Source organism: Talpa europaea (genome assembly GCF_964194135.1).
Source record: "Talpa europaea genome assembly, chromosome: 7".
Classification (NCBI taxonomy): domain Eukaryota; kingdom Metazoa; phylum Chordata; class Mammalia; order Eulipotyphla; family Talpidae; genus Talpa; species Talpa europaea.
In genome coordinates, this window is record NC_140074.1 from 18678210 (window position 1) to 18698802 (window position 20593).

The 20593-nt window shown below is 37.6% G+C and overlaps 1 protein-coding gene across 8 annotated transcripts in view; it reads left to right on the forward strand.

The window, feature by feature from the left end:
* Window positions 1-20593, forward strand: part of ELAVL2 (ELAV like RNA binding protein 2) — a gene marked incomplete at both ends in the record, with an annotated part of 130484 nt that overhangs the window by 59045 nt on the left and 50846 nt on the right. For 6 of the 8 annotated variants that reach the window (XM_084236776.1, XM_084236777.1, XM_084236771.1 and 3 more), the window contains one exon: window positions 1447-1690. In XM_084236776.1, the coding sequence (XP_084092902.1) occupies window positions 1447-1690 (244 nt within the window). The remainder of the gene's footprint in view (window positions 1-1446; window positions 1691-20593) is intronic. The other 2 variants (XM_084236772.1, XM_084236773.1) reach the window with 1 other exon arrangement.

A 20593-nucleotide genomic window follows, 5' to 3' on the forward strand; every position in this document is an offset into this window, starting at 1 on the left:
TGCTGCTACCTTTATGAACATCTCTTGGCAGAAGAGATTTCTTCCTGTATGCTTATCCACTGTTTGCCCTTTTATTTTTCTTAAGCAATATGCTTTTTAAAATACTTTTTTTCCTCTTATTGCACTCTTTCCCTCTACTTTGCTTTTGTTTTTAATTTTGCCTCAAGTTCTTTGCCTTTTATATGTTAAAACTTCCCTAAAAGTAGCATCCCACAATTCAGAATTGTCAGTTTTGAAAAGTAATTATTTGTAGAGATGAGAGTTGTATTTGGATGAAATATGAAGGATAATCCTTTCAGTGGTGCTTTGATTTTTGGATTCTCCCACAATCCTGGCTGTTCAAAGTAATAGCTAATAGAAGATGGTTTTAGAAAATTTGGGGCTGTGGTTTGTGACTTTCTTGTTCAAAGAAAACTGGACCCAAATTTGCGTAATAAGTGATTTTTAGACTGGCCTGCACAATTTGAAGCCATTTTCCCCCAACTTTGCTATTTATCCTGTATTTAGAGTTTATAGAACTGTTTATTACTTGAATTTTGAACAGGCTTATGTGCTCAAATGAAAATTTCTTGGGCTGGTCTGTTTGCAGAAGTTGATATATTTACATTGTTGTTTGGTGGACTGGATAGTTTTTTTCCCTTAAAATTGGAGTCAGGATAAAATGACATTGAATTATTTGGGGATTCTATTTTGATGCTATAGATCAGTTGCCTTGTTGGTGATCTTTAGCTGCCAAGGTTGACAAGAATGACTTGTTAGATTGTACAGTATACACTAAATACTACTGTCTTCTTTCCCATGTTTTCCTACAAATCCTTTTCATTCCCTAACATACATCTGATATTTTTCTATCTTTCCAATGCTGGAGGTATTTGATTGATATTGTCAATCAAAAACATTTTCAATATGTAACCAAAACAGTACATGTTGACAAATTTATATTTTTTAAAGTACTCTTGCTCCTTGATTTTAAGTTAATGGATGTCGAATATTAAACCTCTTAGACTAATTGAAAAGCTCTTCAAAGTTAGGTAGACCATGTTTTTGTTTTTGTTTTTGGCAGCATGTTAAACATTTTTATTTTCTAGTATAATTTTTTAGTCAGGATTCAATTCTGGGCCCTTTGGTACTAAGTTTCCTCAAGTCTGTGGACATGGCAGGTGAGTAAGGGTATGTGAGTAGACTCAGAATGTGGTTCTAGAGAATGCTTAAGACTTACATTATGCTTATGTGCATGTCTGGACTATGTATGCGAGTTTAATTGTGATTTTTAAATTGAATAGTTTAATATGAAGAATTAGCATAGGTGTTGCACTTCTGTTGAAGCTTTGTTGTAATTTCAGCAGAATGACTTGTGTTTAGTGACAAGTTCTAAAATTCTTGGATGGAATCGCTAATAGTTTATGAAATATGAATTCTGACATTTCTTATTTTCTCTGTTTTTAGCAGGTAATTGCTGCCATGGAAACACAACTGTCTAATGGACCAACTTGCAATAACACAGCCAATGGTCCAACCACCATAAACAACAACTGCTCATCACCAGTTGACTCTGGAAACACAGAGGACAGCAAGACCAACTTAATAGTCAACTACCTTCCTCAGAATATGACACAGGAGGAACTAAAGAGTCTTTTTGGCAGCATCGGTGAGATAGAATCCTGTAAGCTTGTAAGAGACAAAATAACAGGTATGTGGTTTTATATAGGTTACTTCCATTTAAAGAAATGTGTTTCAGGATGTGAGAAAATAATAAGTTTGCAACTTGTAAATTATTCGCATTTTATGTTTACTTTTTTTTCTGTTATTGACTACATTAGCAGTGTGAAACTTGTTTTCGAGTTTTTCTTTTCAAGTATAAAAAATTTTTATGGAAAGTGTGTATTATAACTAGACTTCTGCATACTCTGAACTGTACAATAACATCTTTGAAAAATATTCTAAAAGTGTGTTTGTGTCTGTGGTAGTGACATGTTAACCTCTTAGTTTTTTGGTTCCCTGAGCTTATTACATGCTTGAGCATTTGAACGATGCAATATACGGAGAATATTGTATTTGGGAGTATTAAGAACCTCATAAATGTCCTTTCCCTTAAGTCTGTAGTTCTTATGGTTTATATGGCAGAGTATGTGATACTATTGACTTTGTCAATGTGTGAGAATTTGCACTGATACAGTTTGGCTGTAGCAGAATCTTAGGTTTCTGTTCCTTAACAGGAAAAGGAAAAAAAGGGGTATCATGAGTTGTTCTTCGTGTCATAAAGAATGAAAGGGTGGTAATTTGGCCTGTGGTAAATTTTGAATATTAGATAGTGGGAAAATAACCTTTGTTTTAAGATTTGGATACATTTTTAGAATGATCTAAAGCCTATTTAGGGAGCATGTTACTGGGAAAGATGGTAAATGCTTCCTGTAGGAGTTGTTTTCAAACATTTAACTGTATGAAGTAGAGAGAGATTTCATAGCTTTTCCATGTTACTGTTAAATTTGATGGTATGTATCAAATTGCCTTACATGATTCCTCACCAAAAGTAGAGTAATAATTCGTGTAAATGAGTAAAGGATATGTAAGACAGTGTGAAGAGTCTGAAATGGAACTAATCTAAAGTGACCTCAGACAAGTAATCTTTTGGCTTCAAATCCCTCTGGGTAGTGTGTGGTAGAGGGCAGAGGAAGGAGTCACAACAAGTAACTGCTGAGCTTAATTTTGACTTTGTTGCTGTTCTTTTATAAGACGATAGGACTTACTCTTTCCAAGATGATTGCGTTTTTAGAGCTGTCATCTGGACCCGGCCTCACATTTTTGGCTTCCATTTCCTTGAGCTACAGATTGAATTTCACAGAGAGGAATATGAAATCCAATAAAATCTAATTAAAAACTGATTGTTATCAATTCATACTGAATAATTATATTTTAACTAATTATGTTACTTAGGTGTTCACCATGATATCATTGGTAAGGTTTGTCTTTTGTTTCTGAATACTTACAATCAAACAGATATGATTTTTCTATTTTTCCAAAATCATTGTTAGCTGTACACATGAAATTTAGTTTTTGAAAAGTTGAAAAAGGGTAGAGAAAAGACTCTTACATGTGTCTGTCCTGATAATGATTTTTTTTTTTTTTTTGGAAAACAGCATTTTTTATATGTGAATTTTGCCACTCTGATTGTGATAAATGATTTGAAGACCATAGCATAAATGGTGTGAGTTCTCGTTTGATTGCTTAATTGCTATTCCTACCACTTAACAATATTTTTGAATAGGCATAGAAGTCACATTTTTTGATTTTGATCCTGGGAGTAGATGAAAGTATTCAACAAATCATGTATCCTTTGTATTAGGCAATTTTTATATGTAACATCACACAGGGTTTCATTTCTTCTCTGTGGTCATCATTAATTATCTTTTGTGTGTGTGTGTTGTGGTATTTTCCTTTTATTTTCTTTGATATTTTTTTACAGCATTTTTCCTTTTTGCACAATGTATGCATTTCACCTTGGTTGTCATTAATTATATTTTGTAAACCTTGTTCTAGATCGCTATGTGGCAAAACCTGAAATTTGAGTTTTAGTTCTTTACACCCTTTACCTCTCTGACTTTAGTGTGCTGGAAGATAATAGAACCACAGCACACAGATAATCTGAGATATGTGGTTAGATACTGGCAAACTGCATTAGATTTTTTCTTTATTTTACCCCCACCTCCACTCCATTGTCTTCAATGAGGGAGGATAGTGGAGGTTTTTGTCATGGCAAAATTTCTGTTTAAAATCTCCAGTAAGCAGGTGGAGTACCCAAGAAAATCCCAGAGTGGCCATGAGGCCTATAGCTGTTTTCTAATCTTCATTCCAGGAGATAAAGTCAGAAATCCACTTCAAAATAAGTGCTCCTTTGATGGACAAGATTGAGAAATGCTGTACTCCACAGTTTTTTAGTAAGATCCACACTGCAGATCATCAGCATATTAAAAACTATATTGACATTTCTGCTGTTAAGAAACCTGTTTAACTTGAGTTTCCTAGACTTTTTTTAATCCCAGAACTCATTTAGGGAGAAATTTTCCTGGCTCTAGACTCCCGGCAATCAGGTTGCTAGATAAAAACTTTTGAAATCATTTGTTTACTGGTTATCAGACAATGTGAATTTCTTCTGTAACCTGTTCTTATCAATAAAATATGAGCATGTTTCAGAAAATGAATATAGTCCACTGTCACGTGTAATTTAGAAAGTTGAGTAGGCAGATTGGTATACAAATGATCTCTTCTATAATGCTTTTTTCTGTCCACTGACATCTTACTATTAGTATGGGTTAAAATGGCATATTAAAGGGTTTGACTCATTTAGCTTTAAGCATAAAATTACCTTAGATTTTTTTTTATCCTGAGTTTCTTAGTGAATATTTGTTTTGAACGAAGTAGTCTAGTAAATGGTGGATTTCTAAAACTGAGTTTTGAATGGTTGCACTTTGCTATGTGGACATCTTTCTAAATGCTACCATTAACATATCTCTAGAAAGGTTTTTAAAAAAATTGTGGCACTTTGGATCCTGCCCTGTGGTGGTTAGCATTAGCCAGCTTGTGCAGTTTCTCAGTACACATTTTATTTTTCGAGTCAAGTCAGAGTTCTTTGGACCCCTCTACTGATCCAACTTATTCTCTCTCCTGGGGAGTGATTGAACTAATTCTTTGTATTTCTGATTTGTAAGAGCATGAACACTAATTATCTGCGTTATTAGAAAACTGGAATCACTTTTCTTTCGGGCAGAAAATTTAAATGTCTTTACTTTTAAAAAAATATTCCCTTAAATAATGCTGAATTACAAAACTGTATCTCAGGTACAAAAATATCTATTTTGGAGAGTATATGTGCCTCTTTCCTAAATCCTAAAAGAGAGTAAATAATTTTTAGATTTTGTCAGTGTTAGGAAATTAATGTCACTATTCTGATGGAATGAGATTTAGGGAAATACATTAAGAAATGCCTTCAGAAGCAAATAAGCTAATCTCTCTAGCTAAAATTCTATTATGTTGTTTGTTAGACCCTGTCTTTGGGCTCGTGCCCAGCTTTATGCTTCATCCTGTTTCCTGTCTATAGGCATTCATCATGAGAAAGCTGCTGCTGCTTGTACTGCAGCTTAGCTGATGTGGGGCCATCCCTTCGAGTTCTTAAATGCACTTTAGTCCTTGACACCTGCTGATGCTGCAATTTAGAGGAGTGAAATGGATTTTATGATGCAAGGAATGAGTAATAGTGTTTGAGTCAGAAAAACCCTTGAAAATGACCTTAGCCAACTTCCTCACTTACAGGCAGTGAGAAGCCCAGGGTTGTGAAATGACTTATCTAAGATCATGTAGCTATTAAGTGTGGTAGAGCAGGGACCAGATTTTTGGTTTTCTGACTCCAAGATATTTCTTCCTTGTCTCTTGTTGGAGACCAGCTCTCATACTAGAGAAATTAAGCTCAGACCCAATAGATGAATTTATGACGAAGCATATAATTTTTACAGAGTCACCAAGGGCCATCTTTTGGTGTGTCTTCTGAAGGGGATCATAAGAATTTTGAAAGTCAAGAATGAGGGGTGCATAAAATGAAAACATATGTGCTGCTTTACAAACTTTATAATCTGTGGCTGTGAATACAGATATTCTAGCCTAGTGATTCCCAAGTCTGGTTACCTTTCCTCACCTGAGGAAGGTCTAAAAATTGAGATAACAGAGGCCTTGGGAGTCTGTTGTTGGAAAGCTCCCAGGTGATTTTGATGCCTGAAGAAAGAAGTGTTGAGAATCACAATGTCCTTTCAATTATGGTCAGTAAGTAGAGCACCTATACTAGAATCACTTGGAATGACTGCCAAAAATACATGTCCCTGGGTCCTGTCCAGAACTACTGAATAAGAATCTCTACAGGTGGGAAATGAAATGTTTAGTTATCTGTGAATTTTCCATTTTTTTCCCTGAATGTTTTGCAGGGTGGAAAAAACCAGAGACATCCAGATCTACCTGGATTCTGGTGGGTGGGAGGGAGAAGTATAAATGCAGTGCCTGATTCTACAGCAAATTTGATTTCAGGTGTAGTTCCCTAAGAGCATAGCTCTCTGTTGAGTTACTTCTTGGGGTTAAGAACTAGAGATGTCAGGGTTAAAAGTCACTAGCTGCCTTTACTCCTTGACCTGTCCCTAAAAGAGTGTGCATGTGTGCACGTGTGTATAAATATGTAATCTTCAGAACATTGGCTGGTTTGTTCTCTTGCTGTTAACTCTTCTAAAAGACCTGGAGTAATGAGTGTTGCCCCTTTTTATATTGGTGTGATGGCTTCACTCTTACTCCAGGAATTGTTTGAGGTAAGTTCCTTGCAGGATTCCATCAGCTGTTAACTAGAAGTTTTCAAACAAAGGGGAGAAACAAAGGCCAAAACAAATGAATAAAATAACAGGCTGGAGAAAGGACTTTGCAGATAATCATGAGCTTTGAAAAGACTGTGCCTTAGATGCCAACACAACCCTCATTTTCCTCCCTTAGGGGGTATGTGGTAAAATCTTTTTTTATGTGGGAATTCTAGCTGGATTTAACTGAAAGTCTCTCTTACTTCCTGAGAACTTTAAAGCTAGTTTGATCCTGCTTTATTGTATCAGAATAATGTGCTTTTCAAATTTGATTTTAATGGCATGGTATTCTACCCTCCTCTTTTAAAAAAATAGATAGTTTTAGTTCCTTAGGATTCAAACACATAATTGGCATTTTATTAATCTAATGCACACCTTCAGATTTAATAGCATTTAATTACTGTGAAGTCAGTCATAGTGAACGTGAGACTCTTTTGATGAACATTAATTTGAAGGTGTGGTTATGTGTATCACTTACAATCTTAAGGTGAGTTGCTAGGTGTCCATCTTATAAAGAGATTAAGAGTTCTGATTTTTCAGAATAGTTGAAAATAGAAGGGTATGCGCCCCGGTCTTCATGAAACAAGATAACTTGACTGCATAGGGTATATGCTTTGGTGGTTCCTAGTGTATTAACTGTAAAAAACAATATATTTGAATATGGCTGTCTTGAGATTTTAGTTTCTACATTTGTATAAAATAAAGTGAAATTCATTTTTTATGGCACTGAAGAAACTATTTGAATATCACTATATCTTTTTTTAAATCACTATGTCTTTAAACCTAATTATTTTTCTATTGTACCTTTCTCTTTTCCAAAGGTTTTGGTTAATCAATCATTAAAAAAATGTTATCACTGTAGGAGCTTTCTGCAAAGTTTTAGGGGAAACCTTTAAAATATATTATTCTAGGTTCATTTTTTTCCTTCTCATACCTTGACCCTGGGTGTCTTTTAGAACAGTTTTCAAAGTTTCTGTGCTGATTAGTTTCTATAAAGGGTTTCAGGGTGATGAACTTAGAAATTTATAAAATTTAAGAAATTGAATGTCATCCTATACAATTATCAGGAAGGAAAACTTCCTCTGCCCTTAGTTTAAGTTGTAGACCCTCAGTCATTGGACCTAACAGAAGATATTATATGCTGATTATCTATCAGTGAAATTGGAGGGGAAAACAGACACATTAACAGGAGAAGAGGCATAAGACTTTTATTAATACCTATGTGCAGTGGCCTTCAGAAAAAAGATGTGAAACTTTGTAAGAAGTGGTGAGACTCAAGGGCTCCTTTGACATTTTATTTATTTATTTTTTTTTTTGAAAAAAAATTTTTTTTTTTTAATAGAGGCATGTTTTATTTTATTTATTTATTTGTTTGTTTGTTTTGTTTATACAAGCACTGGGTACAGTCAGAAGCGCCGGAGGGTGAGAGAATTCACCAGAGCCAGAGCGGGTAGCAGAGCAGGCAGAAGGACCGAAGTATACTGCTGAAGGGAGCAGCGGGCGGCAGGAGAGGTCTGCGCGCCATGTGGGACCCTCCTCCAGTGGCTGGGGAGCAGCCGGGGATCGAACCGGCGCTGCAGAGGCTGCGGGCAGCTTCGCAACCCAGCGCTCAACCGCTGCGCCACCGGGGAGGCCCTCCTTTGCCATTTTAATAAAGGAAAGGTGCTGTAGGCCCCAAGGGCTAAGTCCTAGGGAAGTGACCAGGAGTATAGGAGAGAAACTAGTGGGAGATATGAGCTATTTAGCCCCTGTTTATGCAAGCTCTCCACCTCCAGTTGTGGTGAGAGTTCTCTTCCTGATGAGGGGAAGGGCAACCTTCCACAGGAAATTTTTGCCCTTTTTTTTTTTTTTTTTTTTTCCAAAGGAAGAAAAGGATAGCTCACAAAACTCTTCTGTTGATTGTTGATTCTTAATTGCCTTCAGCAAAACCATCCCTATGCCGAGGTAGTAGTATTTTTGGCATGGCATATTCTGGACCCCTTCACCATGAAATGAGTTAACTCTCAATTAGCAATCTTAACAGAAAAAGTAACTTCTTTGTGTATCCAGTGGTAATGAAATCTTATGTAGCTAGTTGATGGGGAGAGAAAGCAATGTGAGGATATAGAAAAATTTGAAACAGAACTATTCCTTTTTAATTTATAAACCATCTGGATTTTTGTTCTCTGATTTGTTCATGTTGATATTTGCGTTATGTTATATTTTATCCCATTAGACAAAAATGAAGAAAAGTATTGCAACTCCCAAGAGCTGGTTGCACAGTTTTCCACCTGCTTTCTGAAAACATTTACTGAGAAAATGAATTTGAATATATTAATGAGGTTTAGGAATAATGATACCGTGCTTTTTTTTATCCCTAATGTCACTGGAACTTCTACAATGACCATATTTGTCTTGCCCAGTAGATTATGGACATGGTGTTTTTTAGTCCCTTTGACATTATTTTATTATTCCTTTATTACCTTGATGCAAAATTTAAATTTTGATAATGTGTACAAATTCATAAAATAAAGTTGAAATTCTGTTAGGATTTACCCCCCTTAAAATTTAGCAGGGTATGAGTGAGTCCTTGGTTAATATTTCTATTCCACACCTTTTTGACCATTTTCAGTTTGACCATTTTCAGTTTGACCATTTCTATTCCACACCTTTTTGACCATTTCCACACCTTTTTGACCATTCCACGCCTTTTGACCATTTTCAGTTTTTGTTTTTTATCATCAAAATTCGTAGGATAGATCAGAAATCATTTTCAATTTATTATGTAGTGACTGTCATAGTAGTAATGGAAAATGTGGATTAAGAGAAGATGGAGTGGGGGCCTACCTGATGGCACAAGGGGGGTAAGCACCGAACTATGAAGCAATCCACAGCCTCTGCAGCACGAGTTTGATCCGGCCAGGGAGAAACTTGCATGGTGAGGCAGACCTCTCATGTCTCGCCTGTTGCTCCCCTCAGCAGTGTATTTCAGTCATTCTGCCTGTTCTATTCCCTGCTCTGTCTCTGGTGAATCCTCTCACCTCTCGCATCTCTGGCCTGTGCCGTAGCAGCTCTTGTATGCATAAATAAATAAATCCTTTAAAAAAAAGATGAAGTGGGAAAAGATAAAGAACAATTAAATTCTGATAATTTTTTATTTATTCCTTTGTGATCTATAGAATATTAAATTCTCGTACCTTCCCAAGTATGAAATTGACTTATTCCCCCCATACCTTTACATGATTGAATATAAAATCAACCAGTTTTTCTTTTGATGGTCTCTGTTCCTTTTCTTACCTTATCTATAACACTACCCATCAACCTTTGTTTTTTAACTTTTTGTTTAAATTATGAAGAGAGAAAGCTTTGTTATTTTGCACCTATTGGAACATTTCCTTTTAAATTTTCCTGAACAGAATAGTTGATCATTGAAGCTAAAGCTGAGTTTTAGAAATCACCAATTTCTTTAGAGCTCGTTCAGCGTTAGTTGACTTTCAGTGGAGCTCACTGCCGCTGCTGAATTTTGAGAGGTGTGGAAATCCTCAGATTGTGCATTTCCAACTAAAAATATCAACTTTAAAAAATATTTTCTGGCATTTTACTTGTGTCATTTGATTAGTCAGGACTATAGGCAGGCTCATTTAGCACATTTTGCTCCTTAATATAGTTGGTTTTCTTTTTTAAAGATTTGAAATGTCAATATTTTGACACTGTTGGATTTCCTTTTTATTGGAGATGGTATCAGTCGTCAAATATATCTTGAGGGGTTTTAAGCTATAAAAGTGGCATTGGAAGCTCGTCCAGGTATTGTGAAGATTCTCAGCTAAAACTTTTTTGTGATCTCCATAATCTCTTATATCTTACATCATTTTTAGCTAGTTGAGGGTTGATCATTCCTTGTTTTCAATTATGCCTACTTCAAGGAACAAAAGATGCAGCATGGCAGTATTTAAGCTGTGTATAAGCATTCCTTCCTGTCTTTTCACATGGCATGGACTTAAATGCAGTGGTAATAAGATTTCTTAAATCCCTACTACACTAGGGTTGTTATTTGCTTAGTTTGGGATTATCCTAGTGTTAGCATGTGACTGAGTAGGTACCCAAGGATCCCCACACTTGCATGCTCTAAAGTGGTGCTGCATCTTTGTGCACAATGGCAAAGTAGAATCTAAGTGTGAATAGAATTGGTGTGCAAAGAGATAGTAGAAAGGATAGTAGCTTCCCAATAACACACCCTAAATTACCCATCCCCTCATAGGTAAATACCCAAGTCTAAGGCACCTTCTGGTGGGAAAACTGTAAGAAAGGGATTCTGTGGCAAATTCCAGAAACTAGGACAAAAGGAGGTACCACATAAGAATAATTACTGCCATTGTCAGCCTCCCGATGTGTCTTCTACCTGCGTGTCTCTCCCATGTATCTCTGCATGTTTCTCCTCTAGTGTTTGTTTCCATGTCTCCTTCCTAGACATATCAGGCAAATGTCAGACCACAGAAGCAAGAGCTCTCTTTTTCCTTCTTCCCCAAAGCCCATCTGTCTTCTGTGATACATAGCTTCACCTGGCTGCTCAAATCCACTGTAGTTCCCAGCAGTTAGTCTGAGGTGGCTGCTTATAAGTGGTGTGGAAGAACATGGTACTGCCCACTTTTATGTAGACATCTCTTTTATAATTGAAACAAAATGCCTGCTACCTTACACTCCCCTACTAGAGACGTGACCTCATACACATTTGTATTAGAAGTTTTAGTCCAGAAAGAACATGTGAGGCTTGAATTCGAATCCCAGCTTAGCCTACTTGTAATATAGCCTTATATGAACTCTGACTATGACTAAAATTTCTTCCGTAAAGTGTCCAGCACACACAGGGTAATCTCTCTCTTCTATCCTCTTCTTACCAGTTTATAACTCATTTAGTTATGTGACAATTGCAGGTGTCTTCCCCCCCCCCCCCCAGGTAAAAAGATTTTTGAAAAAGTTCTCAAAATAGATTCATTGTCTTAGAATTTCTTAGAGTCTTAGTGGACAGAATATAAGGCTTATTTAATGGCCTTTGCTTTTAGACCATTTCAACAACAAAATCAATTTTCTAGGGGTGGGGCAATGTAGGAATAGGAAGTATGAGGTGGGATTTGGGAACCCAATAAAGATGATTAATGATATTAAACAAGTCTCTGAACTGGAGCACTGGTGTGTGGAGTTACTACTTTGTGCAGTTTTGTGTGAATGTTATTCACAATGAATTGGCTTGTCTTAAAATATAAAGGTGCTGTCACCTGCCTTTCCTGATGGACTCTTACTGAACTGAAAGGTCAGCAAGTCGTTAAATTGAGCCATGAGATACTGTTTAGGATAACAACTGAGATTTGTTTTCCCTTCTACTGACATCATCTTCCTTCAGATTAATACCCCTTTTATATAAATTATAAATGCTATGACTAAATATTCTGATTTCATCAAATGAGATTTTCAAGTAGAGAGACCGAGACCTGTGTATTTGGATGTTAAGAGATCCAGTATTCCTGTAGTGTTAGCAGATCTGAGAATGCAGAAAAAAATTGCTATCCCTTTGTTTTATTTCTCTTGAAATATTCATTGAAAACATTTAAAGCATTGCTTTATTCAGTCATCACAGACTTTGCAGATTTCAGTTTGTGTGTGGTGTGTGGCGAGGGGTGGGGGGGTGGCGATTTCCATGAGGACTTGGTTAACTTAGCAGATGCAATTTTACATCTTGTTTTCCTTTTTTGTTAAATCCTTATGCATATTGTGAATTAGAGTTTATTTTTAGCTCTTAATGAGTTCTTTTCTCATCATTGTACTTTTTGTTGGAATTCAGTTTTTTACATGCTTTGATTTTGGAGAGGGAGTGTATGTGGCTCACAAGTCCTCTGTTTCCTCCCCAACCTTCCCCTCAACTAAAATTTGCATTTTTTTTTTGTTTGAAGTAATAGATGTGGCTAGTTATTACTTTGAAGAGTAGATGTGGTGAAGCCCTGGACTCTTATCCTGCTTGACCATTGGGGTTTATTCCAGAGAAAATAACATTCTTCTTGTAAAATGATGTTTAAAAGGATGCATAGCTTTCTGAAAACAAAACTTGTGAGCTGCCCATAGATCTGAGGCACACAGCAGGGGAGGGAAAAGGAGGGGGTCAAAACAGGGGAGGGAAGAACACAAGGGACTGTGGTGATGGTTCCCAGGTGATAGGGTGGGAGAATATGGGGACTCCAGCTGAGGGGAGAAACCAATTACTGTATAAAAATGAGCAATGATAGAAGGAAAAAAAATAATAAAAGGATATATAGCTTTTTTATTTGTTTGTTTGTTTATACATGCACTGGGTAGAGTCAGAAGCGCGGGAGGGTAAGAGAATTCACCAGAGCCAGAGCGGGGAGCAGAGCAGGCAGAAGGACCGAAGTCTGCGCGCCATGTGGGACCCTCCTCTCATGGCCGGGGAGCAGCCAGGGATCGAACCGGTGCCGCAGAGGCCGTGGGCAGCTTCGCAACCCAGCGCTCAACCGCTGCGCCACCGGGGAGGCCCTATATAGCTTTCTATAAACAGATAAACCAGAATTATTTCATTGTATTCAGAGTTACTGGAACCTGGTAGAGCAACTTGATTTCCATTTTGATGCTTTGAATTGAGACTGAAGGCGTTACTGGATTATAAGTACAGTGGCCTCCAAGGCACTGTCTTCAGAATCCTATTAACCCTGGTACTAGTGTGTGGGAGCTTGCTTTCTTCCACAAAAATGGATTATAGTTTGCATTTTGTCTACTTCAGGATATATCTAAATAGGCTAGTGATAGTGTATTCAAATCAATGGACATACCTCATATAAGATAAAGGTGATTTCCTAAATCACCTGAAGTCTTATCTAATTGTAGAATTCTGTGACTTTTCTCTTTGTGAACCTTTCTGTTACCCTAGGTTTTCTTAAACATAGTGCCAAGAGATTCTGCCATGCATAAGGCAGATAGCATATTACCTTCTCAAGAAGACTAATTTGGGGTTCTAACATTTTGACCTCAAGATATTAAACCAGACTTATTTTCCTGTCTTTGTAGTCTTAGTATTACTAGACCTTTATTTCAGGGTTAATTCCCTTCATTTATGTTATAATTGTAGCAAAATACAACAGTCTCTCTTATCTGTGGGAGACTTGCTCTAAAGTACGCTATTGGATGTTGGAAACCACAGATGGTACTAATCTCTATATATACTATGTTTTCTTCCTATATGTACATACCTATGATAATTTAATTTGCAAATATGATGCAGTAAGAGAATAACAATGATAAAATTGAAGCATTATAACAATGTATTTTAATATGTTCTATGAATGTAGTCTCTCTCTCAAGTATTTTACTGTATGTAATATTTTTGGACCATGATGTAACTGGATAAGGGGGGGACTACTGTACAGAATTGGCAATGCTAATTTATTATTGTGCTTTATATCTGTTTCCTTTTGTAAGTACTGGAAAGAGAAGACTTTGCAGAAAGACACAGTAATGTTCAGTGTATTATATCCACCATCCTGTATTGTAGAGAATTAACAACATGACCTGATGTACTACTTAAAGCAGAGGGTGGAATCTTCTGGGCTCAGCTTCCTTGCTGCTATTTGAGATATTAGTTCTCTGTTTATGGAAAGTTCTCTGTTTATACAAATATCTAATGATGTGGTCATCAATACAAGGAGGACATTGATTGTCTTTCTTAGCTTCTAAAGTTGGACAAGGGACTACTTAAGAGTCCTTTCTCTTTTTTTTTTCTTTCTTTAAATGGATCTAAGTTAGTTTAGTCTTTGTGCCTCTTACATAATCTGGGGTAGGTGACAGTAGGCACCAAAGAGGGAGGGATGAGGTTTCATTGTTTCTGAAGATGAGATTCTGCCACGTGTACTGACATTTAGCAACCAGACGCAAAATGATTGATACAACTAACTACTTTGCAAGCTTAATGAAGTCCCAGTTTTTTATTCTTTTTTAGGTGCTTGGAACATACCTTATGAAATCCTTTTCATATGAAACTAACAACATTCCAGAGTTGGGGAATCTGTGCCCATAGCATCATTAAAAAGAATCTTTCCCCGCCGGCCATGGAGATACCCACATGGCAAGCAGACCTCTCCTGTCTCGCCCTCTCCTCCCCTCAGCAGTGTATTTCAGTCAGTCTGCCTGTTCTGCTCCCAACTCTGTCTCTGGTGAATCCTCGCACCCTCCCGCACATCTGGCCTGTACCCGGGTTTTTGTCTAAATAAATAAATCTTGGGGCAAAAAAAAAAAATCTTTCAATGGATGAAACTCAGGACCATTTCATATTTAAGATTTCTAGCCTTAAGGGCACAAGTTATAAGCCACTTTGGATAGATAGTTTCTAAACTAATTTGGCCCATCTATATAACTTGAACACCTTTAGTTTTACCATTGAGACCCCATTTCTAATGCTTAATATACTAATTAAAAAATAACTCTAACTCAAGGAATAAAACCTCATTTTGACATTCATTTATGCTAATTAGCAGTGAATTGGTTGTTGATTGAGATACAGATAATAGACTTGGACTAGTTACTTTTGGAATGTGGCTCTTGTATTATTCTGGTTAACTAGTGGATTATATTCATGATAGTGTGTTAGATGATATTCCTTCTAGAATTAAAATTAAACTGTTGGCATACATGAAGCATCACACTGATTCATACCTGATTCAAATTTTAAAAAATCATTTTTATTGTGATAAAATAATATAAAATTCACCATTTTAGCCATTTTAAATGCATAGTTCAGTGGTAATAAATATGTTCACTGTGTTGTGCAACCATTAATAATTATCCCAAAGGCTGTTGAACCCATTAAACACTACCTTACCCACCTCTATCCCTGTACCCTAACCCCTGGTAACCACTATTCTACTTTCTCTCTCTATGAATTTGCCTATTCTAGGCAAATATAAGTAAAAAGCGATAAGTGAAAGTGTATAGGGAACAATATTTATAAGCAAATATAAGTAAAATGTGAACCATATTTGTTACATCCAAGTATTTGAAAAACGAATTATAGTGATCCTTTTAGAAGATAATTAGGTTTCTTTCTTGGCCTGTGGACTCCTCTGTGTATTTTATTTCCCTTCATTTCCATGTAGTTTTTAAAACTAGTCCCTTCCCCTGAAATAGCTTATTTGTTTTCAAACTTGCCATTTTCCCCATAAAAGGAACATCCAGTTTAAATAATGGATTTGTGCAGCACTTTTTCAGAGAGTTGGCTACTTATAGGGACACCTCCATCTTGCCCCCATGCAGTTGATCAGCCCGATTCAGTATTATTTTATTCTTTCGGAAGTTGCTGCCAATCTCTCTCAATAGGCATCTAATGAGAGGACACTTGGAGGAAGAGGCAGTGGTATACACAGTAGATTCAGAGACGAGATCTCAAGCCGTTTTGCTACTCAGCACTCTTCCTGCATTCACACTGTTCTACTTTCTCCTCCCCAGAGTCATAGCACCTGGAGAGGAGTATCTGTGTGGTGTCCTGGGGCACAGTGAGCAATATTCCAGGCAGCTCTCTTTACCTTGCTTCATTCTTGTTTCTGCTGAGAACCTGGTGGAAATCTTGGCAGAAAGCCCTTCCTCAGTAGAAGGAGCCAAAGAAGGAAAAGTAGAAATTCTCTTCTGTGGTTTTAGCTTTTCCTTCCATTTCCCTTCTTGCCATAGCCTCCTTCAACCACCTCATAAAATCACCACCAGAAAAAGCAATTAACCAATTACTCAAACAACCCACAAAGCAGAGCCATTTCCTGAAGCAACTTTGGGAGACCAGATGTTGGGCTAGGTTGAATTTTCAGGCAGGTATCTGTGGCCCATTTCTGCCTTTACATTATTTTAGATTCCGTGTTACTGACTAGAACAGTCTTTTAAAATTTAGGTCTCATATCTTGGACTTTTGCCTTCTCTATTTGCACCAGCCAAGTACCTGCTGGCTGTGGGAACATCATTCCACACAAGTGACTGTTTTTTTCAGAGGTTGGCTGTTGACGACTGAAGAGCGGTTCCATGAGTTGAGATTTAGCAGAAAGTCTCCCCCAGGTTGTGTGAGTTTGAATATTATAGTACTTCTTATTAAAGTATTCAAACTTCATACTGACTTTTCTTCTCTCTGTTGCCTACTTTCTACCTGTCTTAATGGGGAGCTTTCAAAGGCCTCTGTTAATTGGCATAAGGAAGATTTAACTCTAGGGTTTCAAGGTCTTATCTGGTAATACTGGTGAAGGTGATATGACTCAAACTTTACCCACTTTTTTGGCTATGAATCTTGGGCATACTAGAAATAGGTCAGCTAGTTTAGGATACTTGATTTCAAAGCATTGACTGACTACTGAAGAGATCCTAAGTCTTGAACGTTATTTCTCATCATGGTACCTTATTGTTGAGGTGAAGTAGAGGTGGAAGGGACTGGCCATACATTGGAGGGGGCAAGAGATAGATTCTCTAAGTGGACAGCTTTGTTTTTGAGCTAGGATGTAGAAGCTGTGCTTTACATATGCAGAGATATCTTGTCCGCTAGTGATTTGTTGATTATTCCATTTAATCTTTGATGCAATCTTTCATTTGAGCAGAAATGGGAGAGGTATTTCTTCTCAGATTTGTAAGGTCCTTCATGGATTCAAGAGAACTCCCTCACATTTTCATTTTATTAGTACCATTGAGTAACGGGAACTTCTGATTCCTGGTTTATACCTGGTGGGAGGGAATTGTAGAAGCCAACCAGGCAGGTCTTCTCTGTCCCTGTCTTAGTGTAGGCAAGAGGCCAGTATAGAACCCAAGTAAAATCAACTAGGCATTTTCTCCTTGAATCGTCCCAGGCTCTTAAGGAGAGATGGGTTGATGAACTGTTGATGGTGACATATATCATTAGAACCTATCTGTTCTGACTCTGAGATAATGGTTTCCAGTCTCTATTGATTTAAAAAACCTGTGCCTTCGGCCTCCCTGGTGGCACAGGGGTTAAGGTGCAACCTGTGAAGCTAGCCCGCAGCCACTGCAGCATGAGTTCGATCCCTGCCCAGGGAGCTACCCACCTGGTGCAGCAAACCTCTCCTGACTCGCCTGCTGCTCCCCTCAGCAGTGTATTTCAGTAGCTCTGCCTGTTTTGTTCCTCACTCTGTCTCTGGTGAGTCCTCTCACCCCTGCACCTCTGGCCTATACCCCAGTTCTTGTATGCATAAATAAATAAATCTTTAAAAAAATAAAAAAAACCTGTGCCTCTTTAATAAACCCCATTCTGCTAGTTAGCTAGAACCAATTTGTATTCCTAATAATTGAAAATTCCAGTGTTGCTGAGTAATTCACATCTTTTTTTTTGAGGATTTGCTTTTAACATACCTGAAAGTAAACTTACTGATTTGTTTGCTGATATTATTTTGATCCATAAGAGTGTAACTTTTGTAATAGAAGTTCCTGTTTTAACCTTTCCACACAGGGCTGTCAAAGCGGGTGCAGCTTCCAGGCATCCCCTTCTAGATGCCTTGACAATCAAGGCAGGAGTAGTCAACATCTTTAGATCAGAGAGCTTTCCATAAAAAGTTATTTCAAGCACAGTGGGAGATTGAACCCTTTTCTGGTTCAGGGGTGTGATACTTCCATTTAGTTGTAAACCTTTCACACCTCTATATTCTTTTATTTCTAATTTTTTTACTTTTAATTTTTTTTATTATAACATTAAATTCTAAGTTCTAGTTTTCTAAGGTACCATGTCTGCTCAACTAGTTTCTCTAAAGCATCTATGATGTGGGAAAACTTAAACTGCAATTTTGAATTGTCAAGATACTGAGATGTATTACTCTGTATTGGGGAAAAGAGGTGTCACTATTTATTTAGAATAACTTTTACCTCTACTGGTAGAGTCTGAGGGTTGTTTCAGAACTGTCTTTCGCTTCTTACACATTTTATTTTATTTAATTTATTTTTTAAAAAGATTTTATTTATACAAGAACTGGAGTACAGGTCAGGGGCATGGGAGGGTGAGAGAATTCACCAGAGACGGCAGGGAGCAGAACAGGCAGACAACCGAAATACACCGCTGAGGGTAGCAGCGGGCAAGACAGGAGAGGTCTGCTTGCCATGGGGGATTTCTCCCTGTTCGGTCAGGAATCAAGCCCCCACTGAGGAGGCTGCGGACAGCTTCACAGCGCGGTGCTGAACCCGCTGCACCACCAGGGAAGCCCTTTACTCATATTATAGAGTAGTCTTCGTTGCCAGTGGCACTCAAAGATTGGCATTCTCCTCATTTTCCCAGAGCTTGTAGGGTCATAGTTTTCTTTGATTTGGACAGGTTGCTTATTGTCCCCTGACTTTTAGCTTTCAGGAAAATGAAACCTTTTGGTCAAGGATCTTGTCCCTCTTCTGAGAGGTGTTTATTTGTGTATTTTATAAATGAAACCACATTTTTTTTCTTTCAAATATTTGACTCACGTGATTCACAGTGTTAAGCGTTTGGAGAAAACAAAATTCGGATACAAGTAAGTAAAAATCAGAGTAGGCACAATGAAGATATTGCTGTTTCCTCCTGACATCTTGTGACTTTTCCCCCACTTCATTACGTTTTCCTATCACTATGTTGCTCTTTAGTTGGACTGGTGCAACCTGAAGAATGGCTGAGATGATCCCAATGATGGCGGCATTAACAGTGATCATGCAGCAGGTCTTTCATTTCTAGCTTCTCAGCAAAGGTTAATGTTTGGTGACTCCTGTGGCTTATAGCAGCTGATGTAAAAGAACACACTTGCCTGTGAATGACCTTCATGTATTCTCCCTGCCTACTGAGTCATAATTTAATTAAAACTCTTTGCTGTCCAACTAAGTAGGGACGTAGATATTTGTAGGCATTTCAATTCTGGGTTCCATGGAATCTGTGGTAGACATCGTCCATATTCTTCCCCCCCCCCCGCCTTTTTTGTGATACTCTTCAGTTCTCTTTTAAAATTACAATGTCCAGTTTTGTTTTATTTTTTAAAAAATATTTATGCATACAAGAGCTGGGGTACAGGCCAGAGGTGCAGGGGGTGAGAGGATTCACCAGGGACAGAGTGGGGAGCAGAACAGGCAGACTGACTGAAATACACTGCTGAGGGGAGCAGCGGGCGAGTCAGGAGAGGTCTGTTATACCATGTGGGTTGCTTCCTGGCCGACTGGGGATCGAACTTGTGCTGCAGAGGCTGTGGACAGCTTCACAGGCTGTGTCTTAACCCCTTGTGCCATCAGAAGGCCCCACGATGTCCAGTTTTATCTGTACTTGCAGCTTATTTATTCTTAACAAATCACTGGTACAGAATCATAGCTGTAATTGTTTGATTAAAAAATCTAGGTAATTTTATATTCTTTCAGGTTCAATATTTTGTAGGCTTAAAGGATTAGACTGGAATATCTAGTCAAGTAGCTTTGATACCAGACTAAACTGAGTGGACCCTAAACTGTTATGGAGAAAAACCCTTGTTGCTGTACTCTCAAGAGTGGGATCCTCCTATCTGCCAAAGCACTTATGCTAGAATAAAAAAGAACAGGAGGGAATCATCTGCCTTTATAGTTTCTGTTCTCTCTGCTCAACATGGCCACCCAGCTACTTCCTCTTTCCCAGCAGTCCCCACTTATGACATAGAGCTCATGGCTTGTTAGGAGTTGTAGTACAAGGTACCTGAGGTATGGTGGCTCAGAGAGGGAGGATGCACTTCTCTCAGGACGTCAGGGGGTTCTGGAGTGTTTCTCACTCCAGGCCTAGACCAGCCACTCAACTAGCCTGTCTGCCTGCTGTGTCTTCTAATAGGTTTAAGTTAAAACATGGTGTGTAGGTGTAGGGAGAGGAATGACCTGGTTAGGATATCATCAGGTTTTCGAAAAATATTTGAGTAACATTGAAATATTTGAAAAATCATTGAATAACATCTTAATGAAGTTGTAGAGTCTGCATTTAGAAAACAAATTTTTTTTTTTTTTTTTTTTTGTGAATTAGAAATATGACTTAGCTCCTGGTCACTTGACTTGCGTTTCCTTTGAAATTTTGTCACTATTTTTTAATCCTAGATGACAATGAAGAAACAAGTTAACATTACAAAAACTGGGATTAAGGGTCTTGGGACAGCAAGATTGGGAAGTGTAGCAAGTCCTGTAATGTTTCCTTCAACATCATTTTCCTTTTTCTTTTTTTTAAAGATTTATTTATTTATGCATACAAG